At 42.5% G+C, this 26,494-nt stretch overlaps 1 protein-coding gene across 1 annotated transcript in view; it reads left to right on the top strand.

Annotated features, from left to right (window-relative positions):
* Positions 1–26,494, top strand: part of KIAA1549 (KIAA1549 ortholog) — a 211,191-nt gene that overhangs the window by 133,673 nt on the left and 51,024 nt on the right. Inside the window, exons 7-10 of the mRNA XM_026657560.1 lie at positions 793–852; positions 2,753–2,898; positions 13,228–13,405; positions 18,041–18,225. Of these exons, the coding sequence (XP_026513345.1) occupies positions 793–852; positions 2,753–2,898; positions 13,228–13,405; positions 18,041–18,225 (569 nt within the window). The remainder of the gene's footprint in view (positions 1–792; positions 853–2,752; positions 2,899–13,227; positions 13,406–18,040; positions 18,226–26,494) is intronic.

The raw sequence follows: 26,494 nt of genomic DNA on the forward strand, positions 1-26,494 counted from the left end.
AAAAAGCCATGAATGACTCACCCAGAGCAGCGGTTCTCAAACTGTGAGTCGGGACCCCTAAGTGGGTCACAACCCCATTTTAATGGGGTCGCCAGGGCTGGCGTTAGACTTGTTGGGGCCAGGGCTGAAGCCAAAGTCCGAGCCCCACCACCCAGGGCTGAAGCTGAAGCCCAAGGGCTTCATATTTGGGTGGCAGGGGTCAGGCTTCGGCTTCAGCCCCAGGCGGCGGGGCTCAGGTTACAACTCCCTAGCCCAGGGCGAAGCCCTCAAGCTTTGGCTCCTCCCCAGGGCGGCGGGGCTTGGGCTTTGACCCCATAGTACGGGGCGGTGGGGCTCAGGCTTTGGTCCCTTTTCCCGGGGTCATGTAGTAGTTTTCGTTGTCAGAAGGGGGTCGCAGTGCAATGAAGTTTGAGAAACCATGAGTCATCCAGTGTACAGCCTGATCTTAGCATTCAAAAATCTCATCTTACATTAATGACAAATTAGCCAAACGGGCTTTGCTTACTATTTCTAGAAGCAAAGCTGTCAGGGTGGTATGTTAAATATTTCAGGTAATTAATCTGACCACTTTAGTCAGCTGTTTTTCATTCAGACATATGAACCAGAAAATATGTATCAAGAGCAATGTTTTTCTGTCTCTTATGTATAACACTAAGAGTTATATCAGCAAATAAGATGTTCATTGACTTAATGTGAATTATGAAACAGCCTCTTTTCTTGTTTTTGTGCTATTGAGTATACAGTTCTTACAGATGTTTTTTTCCCTCATCCTATTTTTTTTTTCTCCCCCAGCCTTTCATTACCCTCAACTCAATGTGTCTCAATTGATGAAATCTTCCTGGGTGAGAACAGGTATGTAGACTATATAAGGACAGATAGCTGAGACACCTTTTTTTTTTTTTAGCCGGGACCTAGATAACACATTAATAAATTTTGAGATTGCTTACGGTTTGAGGTAATAACTATATCCAGATCTGAATAAACTCCAAAGCAAATGAATGAATAACCTGGAACTGCTGGGAAATGCACTTGTGTAGAATGAACTGCAATTCCTTGTTTATTGGCTCAAAAATTTTTATATTTAGAATGCAGTTTATTCAAAGTGCAGGAACACAGCTCTGGTATACAGAGGGTGCTGTATACACTAACTGCCTTTTAAGTTGGACATTGATTTTTTTTTTTTTTTTTTAAGATATATATTTTTTAACTTTTAATACTTGATTTATTCATGGGACCTTACACCAAAGCACACAAGGCTATGCAACAGAATACAAGTAGATGCCAAACAATTTTAGGGACTGTAATGATGCAGCTCCATCCCATTTCATTTTTTTCCTCAATTAGTTTCCAGCAAATTGCTCTAGTCCAAGTCAGCTGATCTAATTTGCCCTGAATATAATCCTAAAACAGTGAGAGTTAGTGCTTTCTGTAACTATGCCCTTCTGGTGTGGAATACACTTCCTGCTATTATTTGTAATTCTCAATCTATTTGAATTTAAAAGAAGGTGAAAAAATTCTCTTGTCAAGTTTCCTGCATTTAATTGTTCTTGATCACTGATCGTTTATTTTGCTATTTAATTCTGAGATACTCCATTTGTGACTAGAGCCAGTAGAAAGATACCACTTATTTTTTTATGGGAAATTTCTTTGTGGGAAGGGGGGAATCTAAAATTTCCTGTGAAAATTTTTTTTGTTTGTTTTTCAATGGAAAAACTGAAACAAAAAGCTAAAAATATTTGACTATTTGAAAATCGTTTTGGCTTAAAAAGAATTCAAAACTGAAACACGAGCATTTGTAGTGAAAACCAAATGAAAAAATAAAATTTTAGCCAAAAATACAAAATCTTTTCTGAAAACTGAATTTCTGAGCTTTTGATCTATTTTTTCAACCAAAAAAAAAAAAAGAAAAATTTGACCAAAATGAAAATTTTGCATGAAAATTTTCTAAATTTTCATCAAAAAAATGTTTCAACCAGCTCTGTTTGTTAGGGATATTTTTGATATATTAATTTCTGTTGCTGAGCATGTCAGACCAGCATCCTTCTTCACTAGAAGTTTCAGAAGCAGGTAAATCCTTTTCCATGCACCTGTGATTAAGTACAGTAGGCTAGTGCTAGTCACAGAGTCAGCTGCTTTTCTGTACATTAATGGACCCCTAACTCATGCTAACCAGTTTCTGTGCACCAGTGCTCTCATAGGCTTAGGCTCAGGGCTGTCTGAAACAGGTGACAATACACTTTTCTACTTTGTTTCCTACCTGTTCTGCTATTTCTGTCCTATTTTTATATCCCCTATCCATGCCTATCCCTGACTCTGTGACTGGTGAACATAAAGTATGGTTAACATTGAAAGCAGGTAAATCGGAATTTGTTATAACTTTGAATTCTTTACTCTCTGCTGCTTTTGTTTTGATATATAAAATATTTTCATATATTTAGCTTTTTTGGAGGCAGGGCTGCCCCACGACTGCATTTGTTCTGGACCAGGCTACCCCCCATGAAGTTCCAGCAATCACCTCAGCGTTTTTTTCTTTTAATTCCCCTTCTTCCAAAGTCTTACATTGCAACTTGCAATCTCCAGCTGAGCTGGGAGGGATTCCTGTGTGAATATTTCAATGCTATGCTTAAATAGTCCAGCAGAGGGCTTTAGAGAATGATTCAAGGCCTGCAATTGAAGTTGCATAAAAGACACTGAGAACTAATGCTTCTTACTAATTTGTTTGTTCTTGGGTTGCCTTTTTTTTTAACTGTAGTTCTCTTGGGTGTTGTCGACCAGCGAATTCAGGAGGAAGTGTTTCAGGCTGAGATGGAGCGGAAACTGGCTCAGCTGTTAAATGAGGCTTTGACCGGAGGGCGAATATGGAAACGAGCCACGTTTGCAGGCAACAACATTGTGCAGGTACTAATAGATCAGAGGCTGGACGTGTGCTTGTGTGCACTCACGTGTGTGTGTAAAAGGGAATGAACTATTCAAACAGTAAATAATACCTAGCACTTTAAGGAAGGAGAGATGAAATGAAAGCCTCTAGTCCAGCTGCTGTATGTGACTGATACATAAATCATGTTGTGCAACTAACATTCTTTTCGCTGCCCTGCTGCCTTTTGAACTAATGACTGTGATAACAGTGAAAACAACAGGAGTGTTAAATGGTTATAAAGTAAGTGTTGTGATTTTAAAAACAATCCTCAGAAACAGCTCTTAAAAGCAGCCTATTTTAAGAACTGACTGAGTTCTTGATTTAGTTGAGGTGTCTTGCAAAGAGGGACAGCGCTCTTCTGGATCAAAGTCTGCCCCCCCCCCCCCCCCGCTTTTTGCGGTGGCCACACAGCTCTTAAAACGCTTCTAGGTACTCTGTCGTGTTTTGTAACAGTATATAAATATGAAATAGGATAATGCGCCTGAGTGCTGGCTGGCACTTATGCTATGCAGCTAAGGGATCTTGTCAAACAGAATAACATAATACACTTTTTAACTGCCTGTTTGGTATGATATTTTCGGTCATTGAAGTTGCAGTGAAAGAAGAATTAACTGCACCAGCACCACATTTGGCATTCATGACAGCCCCTCCCATGCTATGATATCTGGGTGTTGGTAGTTCTTAGTCTGTACCTTCATTGTGGCTGGTGGTTTTCACTTAGGCGAAAGCCACCTTCTGGCTGCAAAGATTTGAAAACTTAACCTTTTACTTAGATTTCTGGCTGTCACAGATGGTCCTTTATCAGCCAGATCAACAAATTGAAACCCAGTCTACCTTTTTAATGGGAAAGTTGTTTAAAAATAACTTTGCCAGCTAATCCATCAACAGTTGACCTCAGAGTTGCCATACAGGCAGTTCAGACCTATCATCTTCCTTTGGTATAACCCTGCAGTTTCCCCTCCTGTTTTAATTTCCAGATGTTTGAAGGTCTGGGGCTCAAAGAAGCATCTGTTCTAAGAGAAGTTTGTATTTTATTTCTTTTGCACTGCTGTGATTCACTGTGAATAAGGTGCCCTGTTTCAGATTTTTCATTCTCCCCATTGCACATGTTTATCCCTCTGCCTCTTGATATAAAATAAACCTTATGTCTTACCCTCAAAGAGGCGATCATATTGAAAATACATACAGCTAGGCTGCATGTAAAAAGTTACTCTTTTATCCTTTACTGTAATTAACCTCCAGTTCTGTGTTGTTTACATGCACAGGTTTTAAGAGAGATTTTTTTCTAGCTATAGCATTGTATTTCACTGGGAGAGAACACAGAGCTTTACTCCCAGAGGTGGCTGTATTTCTGCTATATTCTATGTGCCAGGTCTTAGGCCTGGTCTACACTTAAAAATTAGATCAGCCTAGCTACCTTGCTTAGGGCCAGCGGCACTGGAATAATTTGTATAGTGGGGGTGGCTGAGAGCCATTGAATCAAGCTGTAAACCCTGTATATGATGGAAACCACTTCAAGCCACGGGGTGCGGCAGCAGCACCCCTAGGTCCAGCACCTGTGCTTAGGGCTGTGAAAAATTTTGTGCCCTGAGCGCTGTAAGTTAGGTTGACCTAACCCTGGCGTAGATGTAGCTAGGTCAATGGAAGAATTCTTGCATTGACCTAGCTGCCGCCTCTTGGAGAGGTGGATTATCTACATTGATGGAAAAACCCCTCCACTGATGTAGGAAGCATCTGCACTGAGGCATTACAGCAGCACAGCTGCAGCAGCTGTATTGCAGATATGGCCCTAGTCACCGATAACTCTTCCTTTTTACTGCTTCATTGGTACAAAGTAGCTATCGAGCTTCCTTAACTGGGCAGCAGCTGAGGATTCCCCCAGTGGTGAGGCAGTACAACCTCCTACTGCATGCTACAACCTTTACTTAGTTCCCTAAGGACACCAGCCTTTCATCACTCCTTTTTACCAAACTATACCATCCCATCCCAGCACTACACCAAACCGCCATAGCTAATTGTGTTATGTGAGGGTAGTTTGGTGAATGGGTGTGTGGAGAAGAGAAGGTTGAAGGGGGAAGAGTTCAGGTTGTGGTGTATGGTAGTTGTGATAATGCTAAGACACATGCCTGTAGGTGAAGGAGGAGAAGGTATATATTGCCAAATGGCTCAACTTCTTATATCCTTGCTTTTGTGGGGTAGTGTCAGGTATGCAGTGTATGTAGCAACCCTGTCCTCTTCACAGTGAAGTTTTGTATACTTTATATATAATGCTTCCAACAGCCCTTTTGGCGCATAAGTGACACCTGTGATCTGATACCTGTAGTCCCTTGTGTGTGGTGGCTGACAATTACCTATTTTATCTCCTGGATCAAGTTATTAACTATCAGAAAGTGACCACACTTTTGTAATTTTTCTTTTTTACAATCTGTTGTTTGCCAGTATCCATTTAGAAGATACACAGGGAAGAATCTTATGCCCCCACAAACACAACCGTTGATGTGTCTTCAACCAAATTAGGATTTACAATCCTAGAGTGAGCATGGAGTTATATAGTCTCTGCACTATTTGACTAAGAATTCTGGAGCACATACTTTTAGCCTGCATGTAACTGAGTGTAAACATGAACATAAACATTTCTCTCCCTACCTGCAATATTTTTTCTTTTATAGGCAAAAGAGTATCTAGTACAGTGCACTATTTAAATAATGCGACTTGTCATTTAAGCAGGACTTGTGTTCTTCCCTTCTCAGCCCTCAGAACCACATATTAGACTGTGAAACTTTGCAGTGTTCCCACCAAAAATGATGAAGTTCTTTTAAGTTGGGCTGCCCTTTGCAGATAGGTAATATAATATATGGAGATACACCTATCTCATAGAGCTGGAAGGGACACCGAAAGGTCATTGAGTCCAGCCCCTGCCTTCACTAGCAGGACCAAGTACTGTTTTTGCCCCAGATCCCTAAGTGGCCCCCTCAAGGATTGAACTCTCAAGCCTGGGTTTAGCAGGCCAATGCTCAAACCACTGAGCTATCCCTATTAATGTAGTAATAGGGTAACCTTGACTTTTGGGGGATCAGCAGCTGTTTTATTAAGGGAGTGACCATCTTTTCATAAGAATTGTTATTCTCCCAGTGTTCGAAACATAGAACTACTGCACATAATCCTTCTCCTGCCTCTTGCAGCCACTCACTAACAGGATCTGCTAGAGCGGCAGAGTTTTAGTGTGTACAGTGGTGCTATAGGTTTGGCCTGTAATTATTGAAGGCGAGGTAGCAGAAATGTAGGTGTAAGCCCAGATTCCTGACCCCAATAAAGCTACTCTGCACCATTACATGAGGATTTTTTTGGTGTAAGGGACTCCAGGTGGTGCAGAGCTGGTCCTGTGCCATCATGTCCAGCCCTGACATAGTGTGACACATGCCTGAGACCGGGTGGGTGGCTGGAGTGTTGTGGCATTACAGTGGTCCATTGGCTGCACAATGGCCCCTGGGGGCCTTTTTCAAATTGTTGTAACATAGAACATCACCTCTCCCACCTCAGCTGAGGATATGAGGCATAGCAATCAATTCTCAACCGCAATAAACCTTTTAATTTTGCTGCAGCAGGTTCTGCAGGTTTCCCTGGATGAGACTGTGAACTAGTTTGGAGAAGTGTGTGTGTGTGTGCGTGTGTGTGTGTGCGTGTGCATGTGTGTGTGTGCGTTCAGAGGACGGACACCATGACACAAATAACAAAATTTCCAGTCTATGCATGTTCTTTATTTTCAACCTTTCTCTTACACTGCAGGATAGCAGCATGTGTTGCATAATGTCGTGCATTGTTCTGATAGCTCTTTTATAATACCAACCCACAATGGAGTGAAATAAGGGCGCAGACTGCCAGTTGTACCAAATTGGGTGTTATTTTAGTCAGGAGGACATTTGTCCCCTGGAGACTAAACTGAGACCACCCATTCATTTTACTTGTGACAAGCCAGTTTAGAATTGAGGGTTCCTGAGGTGAAAGGCACTTTGTATTAAAACACAACACCACTGAGTGCTGTGGAAATTGAAGAGCTTGCGCTGAAAATGAGGCAATTGTTGATAAATGCTATCACAATAATTGTTTCCCTTTCCTATGCTGTGAAAGTAGAACTGGCACCATTGGGGGGGCACATTTTTTCTTAATAAATATATTTATTGGAAAACATAACTGGGTAAAATCACTTTTTTAAATCTAAACACTTTTGAACCTTTCATAAAAATAAGAGGTTTGGACTGACAGTGCCCAAATTCTCATCTTTTCTTTTCCCTTTCTCTCATCTGTATTGCTCATATGGTGGCACTCTCTGTTAGATAGACACCTAAAGCCATAGCTACACACAGGGTTTACAGCCTTACAGCAGCTTATTATACACTACACAATCCCATCTATGTTTATATGCAAATATTCCACAGAGAATTTCACCTTTTATAGCTTCTTCTTGCAAATGCAAGGCATACTCTGTAGGTTATATTACATCATGCAGACTTAGAGACACTTGACATTTTTATGAGTAGTCTGTCTTGTCAGCTCTCATGCACTTTTATGAGGAATGAGGCTGTTAAGTACGGTTTTAAAAAACCCCACCAGAAGCTCATATTAAAATAATACTTAATTTACTTTAGATTGAAATTATCTCTGCTTCTTTTGAATGCTGTAGAGAACAAAAAGGTGAATCCTAGAAAAGAATGGCAATTAAGGTTGTGCCACAAAGTGACAAAAGCAGTGAAGTTCTCAGTTAAAGGAAACTACAGAAATTAAATAGCTCACATGGCTAATATTTAGTTATCTAAGAATCTGTATGACAAAAAAAAATTATTATATAGCAACCTTGATAGCAAAGGTGGGTTCAGTTTTTCACTGAGAGCAGTGCCTTCTTTTGTATGATCAGTGTACCCTTCCCAAATTGACAGCACATAATCTGAGAGTAAAGATTGAGGTTACTTGAGATTTTTATTATTTTTAAATGGAAACTTTAAGAATTTCCACTGTCTGACTTTTTTGTTGGTCTAATGAAGACCCGCTAAATCGACCGCAGATCGCTCTCCCGTCAACTCCAGTATTCCACTGGAACGAGAAGTGTAAGGTAAGTCGACAGAAGAGCATCTCCCTTCAACACAGCACAGTGTAGACACCGCAGTAAATCGACCTAAGCTACGTCAACTCCAGCTACATTATTCACGTAGCTGGAGTTGCATAATTTAGGTTGAATTACCCATGCAGTATAGACAAGGCCTGGATTGATGAACCAGAGGTAGTTCACCAGACCTGTACTGGCAGCAGAGAGCCTGAGGGACCCATCCAGCACATGTGGGTGTTCCTGACAGTGGTGTTTGGAGTGGATTTCTGAAGGGAACTATAGTGTTTCCACGTACTTTAGGCTTCCAGTAATACCCTCAGCTAGAGATTAAGTCCTCAGGCTCCCCTCTGCCTATGACTGTTGGACAAACCCGTTCTGTTGTGGCAAACCAGATTTCCAGCTGGCAAAATAGAGGTGGTTTGCTGGCTGGGATAGCTGCTACAGGAACAGACCTTGTAGCTGGCTCCTCATACAGATTTATTTACTAGTCCCTCCCAACATGACAATTGCAGAATCTGGGCCTAAATGCCAAATTGGATGAATACTTGATATTAGTCACAAATACTGCGACATGTAGACCCAGCAAGATTACTTAAGGACACAGCTGCCATCATTTAAGCTGCACCAGTGTATTTCCTGGCTTTGCAGGTTTATGCAACAACTTACTCAAACCTAAGGTAGACTTTCTGTGTGTGTGTGTGTGTGTGTGTTGCTCATTTAACGTATGGTTCATGCTGTAATGTCTGCTAAGTAATCCAGACCCTGGAACAGCTTGACTTAATTGCATTGATGTTTAAATCCTATTTTTGATAAAGCAGAATCTCTTTTTGTTCTTTTTTCCTGTGGGATGTACATATTTCAAAAAGAGAAGTAATCCTGCTGTTTACTAACAAATTGGCAGCTGATTATAGGATTTTTTGGCTTGCTGACACAGTGCAAATACTTTCTGAGTTCCTCCACTACCTAGATTTTCCTACTGTAATTTATGTACTGGAATTGGTTACCAAGGCAACACTATTCACTGACCTATGGTACTCCTTTGGAAACATTTTTTTTAAATTAATTTTTACTGACACTGGAACACAGTTAAGCTTTTAGTCTGTAAAGGTTAAAGCACATGTCTAATATTAACCGAAAAGATGTGATTTATGCCAGCAGAAACAGAGTGAATTGCACTGACGAGGTTTCTTTTTTTTTTTTTTAATGATTGAAATTCTTGCTTTTTTCATATGCTTCCTCTCCCTTCTCCTCCACCCTCAAAGCATAGATATAAAATGCTGGCTCTTGCTTCTTAACACATGGAAGGCATCTCCATTTGTCTGGAAAACTGGATTTCTATGCATTTGTGCTGTCTTTAGCACCTTAAAGGACAGACCTTTACAAATTATAAAACAAAAATCATTTGAAATTGTACAGAAGACCTCACTGGGAAAATAGTCTGAGACCTACTACACATAAACTATATACATATATATACACTGTGGTCTATGCCTTGTACTATGAAATATATCTAAAATAATACTTTAGGTGTAAACTGCTATGTAAGTGTAGAGAAATGCAGAATTTTTGCAGAAGTGGGTGTTAATTAACCCATTTTACAGATGTTGACTTGATAAAGTGTGCAGATGACCCAAAAATTGGGGGCGTGGTATATAATGAAGAGGACGGGTCACTGATTCAGAGCAAATTAGATTGCTTGCTAAACTGGGCATAAGCAACCAATATGTGTTTATGACTAAATTTAAATGCATACATTTGGGAACAAAGAATGTAGGCCATACTTAGGGATGGACATCTCTATCCTGGGAAGATCTGGGGTCGTGGTGGATAATCTAGCTGAACATGAGCTCCTAGTGCAGTGGTTCTCAACCTATTTATCATTGTGGGCCACATATGCAGCCCACAAAGTGTTACCTGGGCCACAGGTTGAGAACCACAGTGCCCCCCCCCCCAAACCCCTGTACCCAGCGCCCTCCACCCAGAGTCCCCTCCACAGAGTGAGGCCAGAAGCAGAGAGCTGGGCAGGGGGCAGGGACCCAGACCCTCCCATGTGGGGTCGGGCAGTGGCCTGGACCCTGGTGGCAGCCTGCAGCCCGCCGGGCGGGGCCGGGCAGCCACCGGCAGCCCAGAGCCCACCACGCGGCAGGGCAACTTGGAGCCCCGGAGCCCGCGGCCTTTAGCACACAGCTGAGCTGGGCTGCAACTGTGTGCTAATTGGGCTGCATGCGGGCTGTTGCTTGAGAACCGCTGTCCTAGTGTAATCTTGATTAGTAGAGTGGTTATTTTATCCTGTATTTGGCACTGGTGCGACTATTGCTGGAATAGTGTGTCCAGTTCTGTTGCTCACAGTTCAAGAACAATGTTGATAAATTGGAGAGGGTTCAAAGAAGAGCCATAAGAGGATGAGCATGTTCTGGGTTGCAGCACGCCCTGGGCTGCCTGCAGCAGACAGCGCCTGCCTGCCCATCCCGTGCTGACCGTGTCCGGACCTGTAGCTCACAGCCAGAGTAGCAGGCTGCCTTGTAAATCATTATATTAAAATTTGTACCATTATTTGCAAGCAACAGCTGGTGCGGGGTGGAAATTTGTCCTGTGGGTGACTTCCCAGCTAAGGTGCCCCATGGCTCGGTGGGTGGGATCACCCCTGCCGCTGACTGTCTGGGAGCAGACATGGAGAGACATGTTCCCGATTGGGCAGCCACAGCAGGCCAGGTGGGGAGGGCCCTCTCCTCCTCCTGTGCAATCTCTGCTACAGGGCTCTAGTGCCCTCCGCAGCAGTGACCCTCTCTGGCCTGGACAGCATCCCAGTGTTGAGCCCCACATGGGGCTCCTGCTGCCTACTGCACTGAGCTGGACTTGGAGCAACCCCCTCTGTCCCAGCTGCACCCCCTTCAGAGTCACTGCAGCGCAGCGACCCGGAGGAGGATATAATGCTGACCCTGCAGCTGTTTCGTGGGCCCAGCTCAGGCAAGGCTTAAAGTAGGCAGAGTCGCGAGCGGTCACAGTCCTGGCAAAAAAGAATTAAAAGTAGAGTTGGATCACAAAGGGGTGCACTTGAAGCGCTTCCCTACCAAGTGCTTGAACGTTTATTTCAGCTGGAATTATCGAAGAGCCCCCTCCCCTCATACATGCTTTTTCCAGGTTAATCCCCCCCCCCAAGTATTATATATCATGGGCAATGGTATTGTATATTGTGTGGATGCGGCCCACATAACACATAGAGAACTGCATATGCGGCCCACAATGGTAAATAGGTTGAGAACCACTGAATTATAGACTGCTCCTCAGCTGGCAGAAGGGTTGAGGGACAATGGGAGGGGTATACTTTTTATGGGTTTCTTTTTTCAATCTTTTTACTGAAAAGAAATCTGTCTCGTTTGTGTGTTAGAGCGTGAAATCTAAAGCGTATATTCATGATATAATTGCATCAGAGCCCAGTAACACTGTTACGATAAAGGATCTGTCAATGATTTCATCATAAACTTGATGTTCTGAGATGGAATGTTACAGCTGATACAACTGGTGTGAACTGGAATATTGCCCTGCATTCCTTAATAACAATTTGACTGTTGGAAACTGGGGAGAGGAGAGTAGTTGGCTTTGCTTTCATAAGCCCTGATCCTGCAAACATTGATGCATGTGTTTAACTGTAAACATGTGCAGAAATGGTTAAAAGAGAATTCTGTGAGAGATCAATACTATTACCCTACTGTTATGATTCTTTCCATATCACATAACTTTAGTTCAGTCTTCCATAGAATCATTCCCAGCATTTAGTTCACCTACTTTTAAACTGAATGCACCATATAAATGGTTAATCTAAAGGTGGTTAAAATTTATTAGATTTAATTTTACAAGAACAGAGTATTGAAGTTCTCATCTACAATTTAAATGTTCATTGATTAGAAGGTATCTATAGGGCTGCCTCAGAGAACACATATTTTTGATTAATTGCATTAAAGCTGTACTGAAGGAATGGCTTCTTAATGTGTTGTGTAAATTCTTGGCTTCCTGTAGGAAGGTTCGGTGCTGTAGATGTGGACAAGCAAAATGATTCATTTGAAGCAAATAGAAAGCCTGCCTATGCATATGGGTAACATCCACACAATTGGGTCTAAATCAGGTAAATGAAGTCAAAAACAATAAAGTGTAGCCAAAATAGGTGCTTTGGGAAGGGCAAGTGAAATCAAACCATAAGTGAAATCTAACCCACGGACCCTTAGAGTATTACAAATTCCTGACATCACACTCCAACTGCATTGTAAAATTTAGCTGGGAATTAACTTTTTTTATTTGGCACAAATCTGAATCACTAGAAGTCACTCCTACTCCCATTCCCACACCCAGAAATCTGTGTTATAGCGATACTAAAGTTGTTCAAGCCAAGAGCTTCAGATTTGTGCTTGAACTGTTGTGTTGTGCAAAGGATTAGTTCTTGTAAATTAATTGCCTCCTCAGTCACCAGGCAGTCATTTTTGTAGATTTCTCCCTTTCCTGCAGCACTTGAATGTTGGCTTGTGTAATTAGGGCACTGATTTAACATTGCATTGATGTAATCATCCACTGGAATAGATGGAGTTTTCTCTTAATAATTAATTCTGATTATTAGTCCATTATTATTACTTACGAGGTGATGTCTTGAGTTTTACTTTGGGAGCAAATTATTATGGATTAATGATAAACACCTAACAATCGGTTTATGATGTCCATGCTTGCTCAGTATTAACTAGAGTGCTGCTAAAATCAGGGATATTTGCATGCTTAGAAATAGTGTAGAATTAGGTCTTATATTGTCTCTTTAGTACTCTCACAATCTTGGAGTTGTTTATACAACACATGTCTTTCTTCTGGGTGTCTCTGGCTACTGTCAATTTCCAGGTTTCGCAGTGAGCATTTAGTGGGGTACCATGTGTTCTGGTGTGCCTGGTCTGATGGATATTAAGATTTCACCTTAGTGGCAACATGTTTTCTCACAGTGATCTAATTTGGGGCTTTTTGCTCTTGCGTCATCAGGGGTTAAGTGACAGTGGCAATTCAAAGAGAAGCACTGATTCTCTCTAGGTAAAGCTGTTCTCATTGCCTTTCTTTTCGAGCGCAAACCCTTAAGCATAGTATTGTGCGAGGAAAGGGTTAAAAGATGAAATATGAGAGGACCTTGGAGGAAAAAATATTTTTATTTGAAGTTTAAAACATTCCTGTATCTCTTCAGATTGTCAACATGTCACGGCTAGTGGGTGCTGATAACGCTGTAGAACTGATCTATTTTGTGGAGGATCAAACTGGAGAGAGGCTCAGCGCTGTAAAGTCTTCAGATCTGATTAACAGAGTTGACATCCAGAGAGCCGCCATCATTCTTGGATACCGCATTCAAGGCGCAGTTGCACAACGTAAGTCCCACCAACTCTGCATCACTGTACCCCTGAAGAGAAAGGGGAAACATGACCGTAGTTATGGAAATCTGGGGACTTCTCCAAGCAAACTGTAATATGTATTATATCATCTCTGTAATGCATTAGAACTGTCTGTGCGGTGCCTGCTCTGAAAGAATCGTCCACCAGCCAGAAATGGGACTTTAGAGGCCCTTTGTGCTGCTCCAGCCCCTTTAAGCACCATGAAGGAGCTGGAGCAGGGGTGAGGATCTCACCCGTCAATTTGCAAAAAAGTATACTTGTGGGATGGAATATTCCATCTATGTGAAATATGCAATTTACACATTACTCTTTTTACAACCCCCGGCCCCCCAAAAAAGCAAAAAAAAAAAAAAAAAAAGCCACTTCTTGTTTGTGAGTGAAAGATGCAGTTACTGTGGGAAGGGGTTGTTTGGATCATATCAGCTGGGAGGCATAACTTGTGGCTTCTTTTCCTTGATTGAATGTCATAGATCTCATTTTTATTTACTGATCTACTAGTGATATGTCTGTAGTTTGACCTTGTCATCACCCGTTAATAAGGTTTCATTAACTAGATGTGCATGAGCATTAGTATAGGAGATCCCTAGCACAACAACTCAATGAGAGTTGTGAGATGGGGAAATGAAATGGAAAATATTTACAGCTAAATGAAGCTAAGGTGCCATACATAAGAATTACTCTAAACTGTACACCCTGGTATGGGGGAAAGGCTTAAAATCTATAACATTTGTAATATAAACAATATAATATCTTTGACTAGATTTAAATCCATACTTTATTTTTTTTTCAGTGTAGACAACACATAGAAACATAGGACACAGGACTGGAAGGGGTCTCCTGGATCATTCAGTCCAGTCACCTCCTATCTCAGGCAATCACGTCTCATAATCCAGTTAATAAATTTACCAAACTCCATTTAAAACTAGTTAGATTGTTTGCCCTCAGTACTCCTATTGGAACACAAGACTTTGCTGTATATAGATGAGAAGTGAGTGACATGATAGCACGAAGTCTTTTTGCTTTGGTAGCAATAGCTAGATAGCCAGATATAATACAGCATGTGTCTGATCTACAAAGTCACTTGCAGAAAGATTTTTATGGAAAAAAATTGTTTGCCCAGTGAGGTAGTCATTATGAAAATATTAATGATTGGGTCATGTATGATTTTAAAATATTATTTCTCCTCTAGTTTAGTAGTTTACGGTAACTCAGTTACCTTTTAAGCTTATTATGTTCTAGATTTATTAATATAGTGTAATATTTGTTTGGGAAATATTCACAAAGTTGTAAGGATAAACCGGTATTAGGATGTTATTTAAGAACATAAGAACGGCCGTATAGGGTCAAACCAAAGTTCCATCTAGCCCCATATCCTGTCTTCTGAAAGTGGCCAATGCCAGGTTCCCCAGAGGGAATGAACAGAACAGGTAATCATCAAGTGATCCATCCCCTCTCCCCCATTCCCAGTTTCTGGTAAACCTAGAAGCTAGAGATACCATCCCTGCCCATCCTGGCTAATAGCCATTGATGGACCTATCCTCCATGAATTTATCTAATTCTTTTTTGAATCCTGTTATAGTCTTGGCCTTCACAACATCCTCTGGCAAAGAATTCTACAGATTGACTGTGCGTTGTGTGAAAAAATACTTCCTTTTGTTTCTTTTCAACCTGCTGCCTTTTCATTTCATTTGGTGACCTGTAGTTCTTGTGTTATGAGGAGTAAATGTCACTTCCTTATTTACTTTCTCCACATCAATCATGATTTTATAGACCTCTATCATATCCTCGCCTTAGTCATCTCTTTTACAAGCTGAAAAATCTCTCCTCCTATGGAAGCCGTTCCATACCCCTAATCTTTTTTGTTGCCCTTTTCTGAACATTTTCCAATTCCAATGTATCTTTTTTGAGATGGGGCAACCACATCTGCGCGCAGTATTCAAGATGTGGGTGTACCATGGATTTATATAGAGGCAATATGATATTTTCTCTCATATTGTCTACCCCTTTCTTAATTATTCCCAAGATTCTGTTTGTTTTTTTGACTCCCACTGTACATTGAGTGGATGTTTTAAAAAAACTATCCACAATGACTCCAAGATCTCTTTCTTGAGTGGTAAAAGCTAATTTAGACACCATGATTTTATAGGTATAGTTGGGATTATGTTTTCCAATGTGCATTACTTTGCATTTCTCAACATTGTATTTCATCTGCCATTTTCTTGCCCAGTCAGCCTGTTTTCTGAGATCCTTTTGTAGCTCTTCGCAGTCTGCTTGGGATTTAACTATCTTGAGTAGTTTTGTATCATCTGCAGATTTTGCCACCTCACTGTTCAGATCATTTATCAATATGCTGAATAGGACTGGGCCCAGTACTGACCACTGAGGGACACCACTATTTACTCCTCTCCATTCTGAAAACTGACCATTTATTCCTACCCTTTGTTTCCTATCTTTTAATCAGTTACCAATCCATGAGAAGATCTTTCCTCTTATCTCATGACAGCTTACTTTCCTTAAGAGCCTTTGGTGAGGGACCTTGTCAAAGGCTTTCTGAAAATCTAAGTACACTATATCCACTGGATCCCCCTTGTCCACGTGCTTGTTGACCCCCTCGAAGAATTCTAGTAGATTGGCAAGCCATGATTTCCCTTTACAAAAAACATGTTGACTCTTCCCCAACAAATTTGTTCTTTACTGTAGTTTCAACCAGTTTGTCCTGTACTGAAGTCAGGTTTACTGGCCTGTAATTGCCGGGATCACTTCTGGAGCCCTTTTTAAAAATTGGCGTCACATTAGCTATCGTCCAGTCATTTGGTACAGAAGCTGATTTAAATGATAGGTTACAAACTACAGTTAGTAGTTCTGCAATTTCACATTTGAGTTCCTTCAGAACTCTTGGGTGAATACCATCTGGTCCTGGTGACTTATTACTTTTTAGTTTATCAGTTTGTTCCAAAACTTCCTCTAATGACACCTCAATCTGGGACAGTTCCTCAGATTTGTCACCTAAAAAGAATGGCTCAGGTTTGGGAATCTACCTCACATCCTCAGCCTTGAAGACCGATGCAAAGAATTAATTTAGCTTCTCCGCAATGGCCTTATCATCCTTGAGTGCTCCTTTAGCATCTCAGACAACCACTGGTCCCACTGGTTGTTTAGCAGGCTTCCTGCTTCTGATGTACTTAAAAACAAATTTGCTATTACTTTTTGAATCTTTGGCTAGCTGTTCTTCAAATTCTTTTTTGGCCTTTTATGCTCCTTTCTATTTTCCTCACTAGCATTTAAGTTTCACTTTTTAAAGGATGCCTTTTTGTCTCACTCCTTCTTTTACTTTGTTTTTTAGCCATGGGGGCATTTTTTTGATTCTCTTACTATGTTTTTTAATTTGGCGTATACATTTAAATTGAGCCTCTATTATGGTGTCTTTAAAAAGTTTCTATGCAGCTTGCAGGGATTTCACTTTTGACACTGTACCTTTTAATTTCTGTTTCACTAACTTCCTCATTTTTGTGTAGTCCCCCTTCCTGAAGTTAAATGTGATGGTATTGGGCTGCTGTGGTGTTTTCCCGCCACAGGGAAAATGCTAATGGGTGTACAAGCTCAACTGTGTTTTTAAGTTTGTTCTCGTTTATTTTATCGTTTAAATTAAATTTCAGTTCCAAAGAATTAATTAAAAACAGTTTGAAGATCAAAAATCACAAATAAAAAGCATATATTTTATTTTTATGTGTTTGTCTCTCCTGTTGCTGTCAAAAGCCCACAGAAACCAAAGGAAAACTTAATATATTGATAGAAATAGTGAAACTGACTATACTCCAAGTGGTATCAAATGTGCAAAGTAAACAAAAGGGGAAAATTGTGATAATTATTTTCCTCTAATCTCTTGCAGTTGTACCAACTGGAGTTGTTACTTGTAAGAATAATACACAAAAATAAATTCACACAGAAATATTACTTTTAGTTTGAAGGGTCCCTTTAAAAATTACAATTCTGACTGAAAATGTTTTACCTGCTATTGTTTCAAGTAGCATCTACAATTACTGTAAATGAAATTGACTAGAATTATTTTTCTCTATTTCCAGTTTGTTTACTTTGTGTATAGTCAGTTTCCTTGTGTCCCCTTGTATAATTAGTTTCCTCTTTTGTTAGTACGGACTTGCACATAATAACGGGAAAGAAAAACATTTTGTAAATAAATTGGGAAAATGTGATTGCAGAACTCAGGGGTAGGTGTAATACTGCAAGTGAAAATACTGTTTAGCCTGGTTTTTGTAGGTGATTGGATTTCAAATTGACTGTGTCCCTTTTACAAAGTCAGGGTACAGGCAAACCCATTTTCACTTGCAACTTAAGCACAGGTCTCCAGAATTGAAAGTGGGCTTTAAGACAATTGATCATTTGCTCCACGCTCGTGTTTCCTGGCCAAGATGTACATTAAGTAATACATTTATCACCTTGCCTATACTGCACAGTCAGTTTCCTATAAATGTAGTTCTTTACTAACAATTATGAGAGGGTAGAAATGAATATCCCCTGAAGTGTCAACAGATAAAAAAAATATATAACTATATAAAATTCTTGTCTCCTCCTTACCCCCTTCTAACTCTGCAGCTGTGGATAAAGTGAAAGAGTCATCGTCCGAGTCTCAGAATAACAATCTGTGGATTATTGTTGGTGTGGCAGTCCCAGTGGCTGTGGTGCTGCTTATCATTATTATTTTATACTGGAAGCTCTGCCGAACAGACAAGTTGGAGTTTCAGCCAGACACCATGAGCAATATTCAGCAGCGACAGAAGGTAAAAGGGGATGGGAAGATGTGTTGGGAATAGTTAAGGTAACCTGAGCACTTGTGAATGCAACAGTCTAGGAAATATATGGTGTCGTTAGATGGGAAGGTGAGACGTACCAGGGCCGAGGCTTCCTGCAATCTGGAAAAAAAGGTGGAATTGCTATGAATCACACAATAATATAAATCCAAAAAACTCAGTGGTTCCCATTGCTTTTCCTTTGCCTGTTGTATCATCTAATGCTGTGTCACACTCCTAGGGGAAACCTTTGGGGAAACCTAGGTGACAAGGTTGAAAGAAACTTGCTTGCATCGTTTAATCCATCTTCTTATCTCTGTTCCGTGTGAGAAAGATGCTGTATTATTCCTTCTAGATGCAAGAAATTCTCTAACTTTGTCTGGACCATCTCTGTGTCTTATGAATGCCTCATAAGCCAAACTGTTCCATTGCCCAATTGTCCCATTAATTCCTGGAAGTCCAGACTTATCTTAAGGCTCCTTCGACATAGGCTAGTACAAATTTATTAACTGTTTTGCAAGTATATTGCAAAAAGCAAGTATTTTATCCTCTTAACTTCCTAACTTTACAAGTGATTTACCTTCCCGAAATGGCAGCTAAAACCTCTTATTCCTCCCACTAATCATGTACAATTTGTCTTATCACAAATAACATAGTATATGCATATAATGAAATCTTATAACCTGGGCTGTGTAAAGTGTCTGTTTTTGTTGCTGTGCAGTTCTGTATGGCTTTGTGTGTGTATGTATACAGAGATATATGTGTGTGCCCTACTGAGTGGAATATATCAGACTTTGGTCATATCAGTTCTCTTTGCCGGCAGAGCTGTTGCTTTAACTTCCTAGATAGAGAATCTTTGTTTTTTGGAGCTGATATACTGAGCTCACTCAATATTGATGCAAGTATGCAGTTGGTTAACAACTTAAAGCTCTGTCTACATTGCAACCGGGGGTTTAATGTGTAGCTTTTGTAGATGTACCTGTACTATCTTTAATCTAGCTAGTTAACTAAAAATAACAGTGATGCCCTCGTGGCACAAGCTTTAGTGCAGGTTGTATAATCCCACCTGGTCCCCCTGGTAGATACATGCATTGGTAGGCATGATGAAGCCTGGGCAGCAGTGTTCTCATTGCTATTTTTAGTGAACTACCTAGATTAAAGATAGCATGGGTGTGTCTACATGTGCTGAAGATTACACCCCTACTTGCAGTGTAGACATAGCCTGAGTATTCAGCCATAAATTTTTATGTGGTATGTGCAATGTTTCCCTCCACAAATTTATGTGGGGCAAGGCATTGTCTGGCCTTGCTGTGTTTCCCAGAAGTGGGGGAAGGTTTGGAAATGTAAAAAAACAAACAAACAAAAAAACCCACCCAAAACAACCACTCTGCTTTGACTCAGTACTGATTCACAGGGAAGCGTGCTGCCTGGTGAATCACAAACCTCGCTTTTTCCAGAAGCCCAAAGTGGTTTTTGGAGTTCTTTCACCCAAGCATTAAGCAAAGCAAACCATACGTCTACCCCAGTCCTGCACTGGGATCTGCAAGAGCAAACTCTTGCTTCTGTGTGCTGCCCCCTGCAAGCAGGTCTCAACATGGGCTCTGGGGTCCCTGCTTAGTAGATCCTGATGCAGGCCTGGGGCTTTAGCTTGTGAGATTGAACAAGATCAGAGCTTCGGGTATTATAGCTAAAGTCATGGAGGGGCAGGCTATGGATGGTGAGGAATTTGATAGTGTATTTTTATGCTAAACTGCCTAAAGCTGTATTTTCATAAAAGACGCATTAGTACAATGACAAAACTAGTATGGCATCCTCTTTTTTCTTTGTACTTACTGAACAAAACTGAGACGGACAGGGCAGTGTGTCTGAAATACTTTTAGTGACTAAACGCTTGCTTTCTCTTGCCATGGACATTAGTACAGTGTTACTACAGTTATGTTCGGCGTACTGTCACCTCATGGTCAGTCAAACAGTTTCCTCTGTAAAAGTCTTCTCTGAACACAGTTAATTAAAGAAGGGAAAAGTGAAAGTAGAAAGTGGCTGCACTTCTAAAGCAACAAGAACAAATCAATAGCAGCTCCCACTTATCTTGCCATTGTAGATTTAGTTGCAGAATGAAGGTCAACAACAAGTGAAACCTTATGTGAACTTTCATTTTACCCTGGCTGTGGTAATATTTAATTCAGAGTTTGATTGGAATAATACTTTATCCTGAATAGGAGCTGAAAATTAATTTGGGATTTGGCATGTAGTGAAGGATAATTAATACTTTTGATAGGGTTTTGTTTTGTTTTGTTTTGTTTGGAGGAAGTGTTTAAAAATAAACTTAACAGTAATAAATGGTATTTGTTAAGCACTGGTAACGTGCAAAGGTCTGTGCTATATAATAAACAAAGGAAGACACAGTTCCTTCCTCAGGAGGATTAAAATTGAAGTAGGTAGGCAATGATCAGCTATGAAGGCAGTTGAGAGACTTAAAGGATGGTTGCTAATTTAGGGTTAAATTAACCCCAATTTTGATGTCTTTGTGCAAGTCATCTCTGCAGTGAGGTGACTTTCACCACTAGCATATATGAAAAGTGCTTAACAGCTCATAATTTTTCCCAGTAATTTCAGAGCGAGATGGTGGCTGATTACATGAAATCTTGCAATACAACATATTACAATAGCTTCAACATTTGTTATTAATTTTTTATTAATTTGTAACGAAATGCAAACATTCATTTCCGTTTTATCAAAGTGTCTAATAAATCTGTGTCCCAACAGAGGAATCTGTAACCTCAGTGTACTCTTGTATCCTCCAAATCCTCAATTTTCTGTTGTCTCAAGCAGAGATAACAGAAGCAGTCTCTTTGACCCACAGACCAGAAACAGCTTAAGTAGTATCTACTTTGTTTTGGAAATGTCTGGACTCTATACTCAGTTTGTCCTTTCCTTTGCTGTTTCCATTGTACTTTCCATTTTAATCACTAGAGAGTCAAAAATGTTGATTTTTTTTGTTCAAATCTTGCTTCAGTTGTCTAGAGAGCCTGCAACATTATTTTTTTAGGGAAGTATCTGTAAGCACAACAGTATCATACAAACTGAAAAGGACCTGTAAGGTCATCTAGTCCAACCCTCAGGTGCCAGTGGAAGATTATCCCTATAATACATTTTCTAATGCTTTGCTGAGCCTATATTAAATGTTGCAAGTGACCGGTCTTTAACTACTTACAGAATGCATTCCCAGAAGAGCTTCCCAGTAGCATTTTGCTCCCTTTCCCCCAGTGCTGAGCCATGGACAAAGGAAATGATCCTACCCCTTTGCTGATAGTGAATCTTCTTTGGGTTTTTCTTGGTATCGTGTCACAAGATAGTTGTAGCAAGTTTGTGTAGGAAATTCCCCAGTCTGTTGTTCAGCAAAAACACAGTGTTTATGACCACAAAATTGTGGAAAGTTTACTGAGCACTAAAGGGCGCTGAACAGCCAAATCAGCGCTCAAACAATGACACCACTTTGCTCGGGCCCTGCTCTTTAAATTTTATATATGTTTACAGTCAGTTTTATTGCATTAAATAAAAAGAAGAAATACAAATGGAGTGAAATAATGTAACAAAGGGCTTGGGTCTGAAAATCATCCAAACTTCATATAAAAGTGTATTTTTTTCTCCTTCCTTTTCAGTGAGATTAAGACACTAGTACCAATGGAAAATGAGGTCCTCCATTTTATCTGTAAACTGAAAGGTATAAGTAGTGGTGGCCTGTTTTGTGAGACATGAAATGTGTCTATACAGAGTATTTCGTATCTGCAGGGAGCAAGATCCTTATCAAACTCTCATAGACCTAGTCTACACTTGAAAGTTGTATCTGTATAACTGTTTCAGTTAGAGGTGTGATTTTTTTGTTGTTGATTAAAGCTGTGGTGTGGATGCACTTATAGTAGTGTAAAGGTGACTTATACTAGTATATGAGACAGACAAGATAGGTAAGGTAATATCTTTTATTGAACCAACTTCTGTTGGTGGAAGGGACAAGCTTTTGATCTTCAGGGGAAGGTAACCAGAGCATCTGAGTTAAATACAAGTTGGGAGAGATTGTTAGGTGTAAAGGAGTCACACAAGCTGTAGACGACCATTTAAGATTAAGTGGGCAATGTAGAGTTAGATCAGGTGTCTCAAACTCAAATGACCACGAGGGCCACATGAGGACTAGTGCATTGAACTGAGGACCGCATCACTGACACCCCCCCTCGCTGCCTCTGGTCCCGCCCCCACTCCACCCCTTCCATTAGGCCCCGCCCCTGCCCCACCTCTTCCCACGCCTTCCCTGCCCCATTCCAACCCCTTCCCTGAAGTCCCCACCCCAACACTGCCCCCAGGGGGTGCAGAAAGGGTGCAGGGTGCGGTGGGGGCTCAGGGCAGGGAGTTGAGGTGCAGGAGGGGTGCGGGATGTGGCAGGGGGCTCAGGGCAGACAGTGCAGGAGGGGTGTGGGATGTGGCAGGGGGCTCAGGGCAGGGAGTTGGGGTGTGGGATGTGGCAGGGGGCTCAGGGCAGGGGGTTGGGGTACAGAAGGGGTGTGGGATGTGGCAGGGGGCTCAGGGCAGGGAGTTGGGAGGCGGGGTGCAGGAGGGGTGCAGGGTGCGAGCTCCAGCCCGGCACCGCTTACCTAGAGCGGCTCCGGGGTGGCAGCGGCGCGCACTGGGGCCAGGGCAGGCTCCCTGCCTGCCTGCCCCGGCCCCACGCTGCTTCGTTCCAGGAAGCAGCTGGAACCGTGTCCCTGCAGCCCCTGGGGGAGGCGGGGTGGGCTCAGGGTTCCATGCGTGTGCTGCTCTTGCTGCTCCTCTAGGTACCTCCCACAAAGCTCCCATTGGCCGCGGTTCCCTGTTCCCGGCCAATTGGAGCTGCGGGGGACGGTGCCTGGAAGGAGGCAATGCAGGAGCCCTCTGCCTCCTTCCCCCCCCGCCCCCCGGCCCGAAGGGGCATGCTGCCAGCTGCGCGGGGCTCGCAATGCCACAGGGGGCAATCCCGCGGGTAAGCAGAGGGGCAGGGGGGGGCGCGGGGAGCTTGGTGGGCCACACGCAAGAGCCCCGTGGGCTGAGTGTTTGAGACCCCTTAGTTAGATTGTTAAGCATGAGGGCTTCACACATGCTGTATCAGACTACTTTAAATTAAGTGAGCAATTAAGGGTTAGCAAACCGTAGGGTGTGTTACAAATGGTTGTAATGAGCCATAAAACCAGTGTCTCTGTTTCGTCCGTGTTTTTTACTGTCTAGCAGAGTTGTAAATTTACGTTCCCAGGCTCATCTGTTGAAGTTTGTGTGCAGGTTTCCTTTGAAGATAAGGACTCTGAGGTCAAATATGGTTTGTGAAAAGTTTCACCCAGAGATGATACAGTGTTTTTGTCTGTTATCATTTTTCTGTGTGAGCTCATTTGAGAGCGTATCGATTGATTTCACCCACATAGTTTTTGTTGTGGCATGTGATGCACTGGATGAGGTACACCATGTTGGGATAGGCATGTGTAAGACCCCATGAATCTTGAAAGGGGGGGAGGGGTGATTTGAGCATCATACCCATGGAGATATGTCTGTAGGTTTTTTTCTGTTATTCTGGAAGGGTCTGGTGCCACTTTGAGTTGGTGTGTCCTCGTCTGTGAGGAGCTTGTTTCTGTTGATCAACCCCTAATGCTTAACAATCTGTCCTAACTTGTATTTATCTCAGACACCCTGGATTACCTTACCCAGACCTGAAGAAGAGCTCTGTGAAGCTTGAAAGATTGTCCCTTTCACCAACAGAAATTGGTCCAATAAAAGATAGTACTTCACCTACCTTATCTCTCTCATATACTGGGAGACCAAGATGGCTACAACAAAACTGCAAACTTTACCAGTATAGTTATACTCCTTTTTACACATGAATAGCAATATTGCTATGAAGCATTCTTGTACCAGTATAACTGTGTCCACACTAGGAGGATTGTATCTCTTTATCTATGCTGATATAGTTAAAAGTGATAGACATTTCTAATGTAGGCAAGGTGATTCTCCTTCAGTAGTATTCAGAAGCGCAGAAGGATTAGAATTTTTAATTATGGAAGTTATATTTTTCCAAATACTAGGAGACTCCATTAACAATGTTTGTGTTTCTAAAAATCTTTAAAAGAAAAAATGTAATGTGAAGAAATAGATGGTTTTAAATACCAAAGTATTCATTAAAACATCCAAGGCACCGTTCGCTGGAAGAAAGGATGTAATGTTGAAGCACAAAGTATATTGTAGACTACCTATTGCATGGTTGAGAAGATGAATTGAGGGTTTTTTTTATAGCATGTGATATATGCAGGTGGCATGAAACCCAGTGCACCTCTGCAATTTTATGAGTAAGGCTTACATTCTTGGGGATGTTTTCACCCCTAATTTAGAGCCTATTTTACATCCTTTTGACTGGATGCCATAAAGCGTGTCTGTGTTTTTTCCAACTCTTAAAGACACCGTGAAGTCTGCAGGCTATCAGTATCAGTCCACAACCAGCCACTCTGTCTTCCTTCCACTTGTGTGAATTAATCAAGCATGTAACTGACAGCTGGAGCGCACAGGCTGGGAGGATTTGCAGGGAATACCTTTCATGAGGAAGCATAGTCCAGTGGTTCGGGCGCTAGCCTGAGACTTGGGAGAGCTGGCTTCAGCTGCCTGCTCTGCCACACATTTCCTGTGTAACCTTGAGCAAGTCCTTTGGTCTCTCTGTGTCACAGTTCTCCATGTTGCAAATGGGGATAATAGTAGTTCCCTACCTCACAAGGGTGTTGTCAGGATAAATACTTTGTGAGGTGCTCAGAGGCTACAGCGACGGGAGCCATATAAGTACTTTAGGGATCTAGAAGACAGAAAACAGAAACTTTGATGAGAGTGGTCTTGAAAAAGAAAAAGCTTTGAACAACAAATCTGATTCGTCCCAGCCCCATAGCATTAAAATTGGGCTTTACAAAGCTATATTACAGTAACTCCTCACTTAAAGTCGTCCCGGTTAACCTTGTTTCGTTGTTACGTTGCTGATCAATTAGGGAACATGCTCATTTAAAGTTGTGCAATGCTCCCTTCTAACGTCGTTTGGCAGCCGCCTGCTTTGTCCACTTCTTGCAGGAAGAGCAGCCCGTTGGAGCTAGCTGGTGGGGGCTTGGAACCAGGGTGGACCGGCAGTCCCCCTATCAGCTCCTCGCTCCCCTATGTTCCCTGTGCAGCAGCTACCCTGCAGGCTATCAATTGCTGGCAGTTCAGCTGTCCCTCCCCCCACTGCCATGTGGTATTCCTGCCCTCTGCCTTGGAGCTGCTCCCCAAGACTCCTGCTTGCTGTGCAGGGGGGAGGGGAGGAAGAGGGGGGCTGTCAGGGTGTCCCCCTCCCCCCTGCTCCTGCACCCCGCTTACCCCATCTTCCATAGAGCGGGGGACACACACAACAGTAGGGTTACCATATTTCCACAATCAAAAAAGAGGACACGGGGGAGCCCCGCCCTAGCCCCGCCCCCACCCCGCCCCCATCCACTCCCTCCCACTTCCCACCCCCTGACTGCCCCCCTCAGAACCCTAACCCCCCCTGCTTCTTGTCCCCTGACTGCCCCGACCCTTATCCACTCGCATGGGTGGCAGGGTTGTAGAAATTTTGGTGTTGCCCAGAACCCACCCCCCCACACACCTGCCTAAGGCTCTGGGAGGGGGGTTGGGTGGGGGGAGGAGGTCTGGGGTGCAGGTCCTGGGCTGGGGATTAGGGTGCAGGAGGGGTGCAGGGTGCAGGTTCTGGGATAGAGTTTGGGTGCTGGGTGCAGGCTCCGGGCTGGGGCAGGGGGTGGGTGTGCAGGAGGGGGTGAGGGGTGCAGGCTCTGGGATGGAGTTTGGGGGTGGGAGGCGGTGCAAAGGGAGGGGGTGCAGGCTTTGGGAGGGAGTTTGAGGGCAGGAGGGGGGTGTGGGGAGGGGGTTTGGGGATAGGAGGGGATGCAGGGGTGAGGGCTGTGGGTCTGAGGATGAGGGGTTCATGATGCAGGAGGGGGCTCAGGGATGGAGCAGAGGATTAGGGTGTGGGGGATGAGGGCTGGGGCTGAGGGGTTTGGGGCGTTGGAGAGGCTCAGGGCTAGGGTGGAAGGGCAGGGTAAGGACAGCCTGTCTTCCCATTAGTAGATGGGGGACACTAGGACCTGGGGGCAGCAGACAAGGGAGAGGCAGGCGGGGAGGGGTCCACGGGGGGGACGGGACGGGACGCAAGGAGGGGGGCTGGCAGGTGGAGGCCGGG

Source organism: Terrapene carolina, unplaced genomic scaffold (genome assembly GCF_002925995.2).
Source record: "Terrapene carolina triunguis isolate 2854851 unplaced genomic scaffold, T_m_triunguis-2.0 Scaffold247, whole genome shotgun sequence".
Taxonomy (NCBI): Eukaryota; Metazoa; Chordata; order Testudines; family Emydidae; genus Terrapene; species Terrapene triunguis.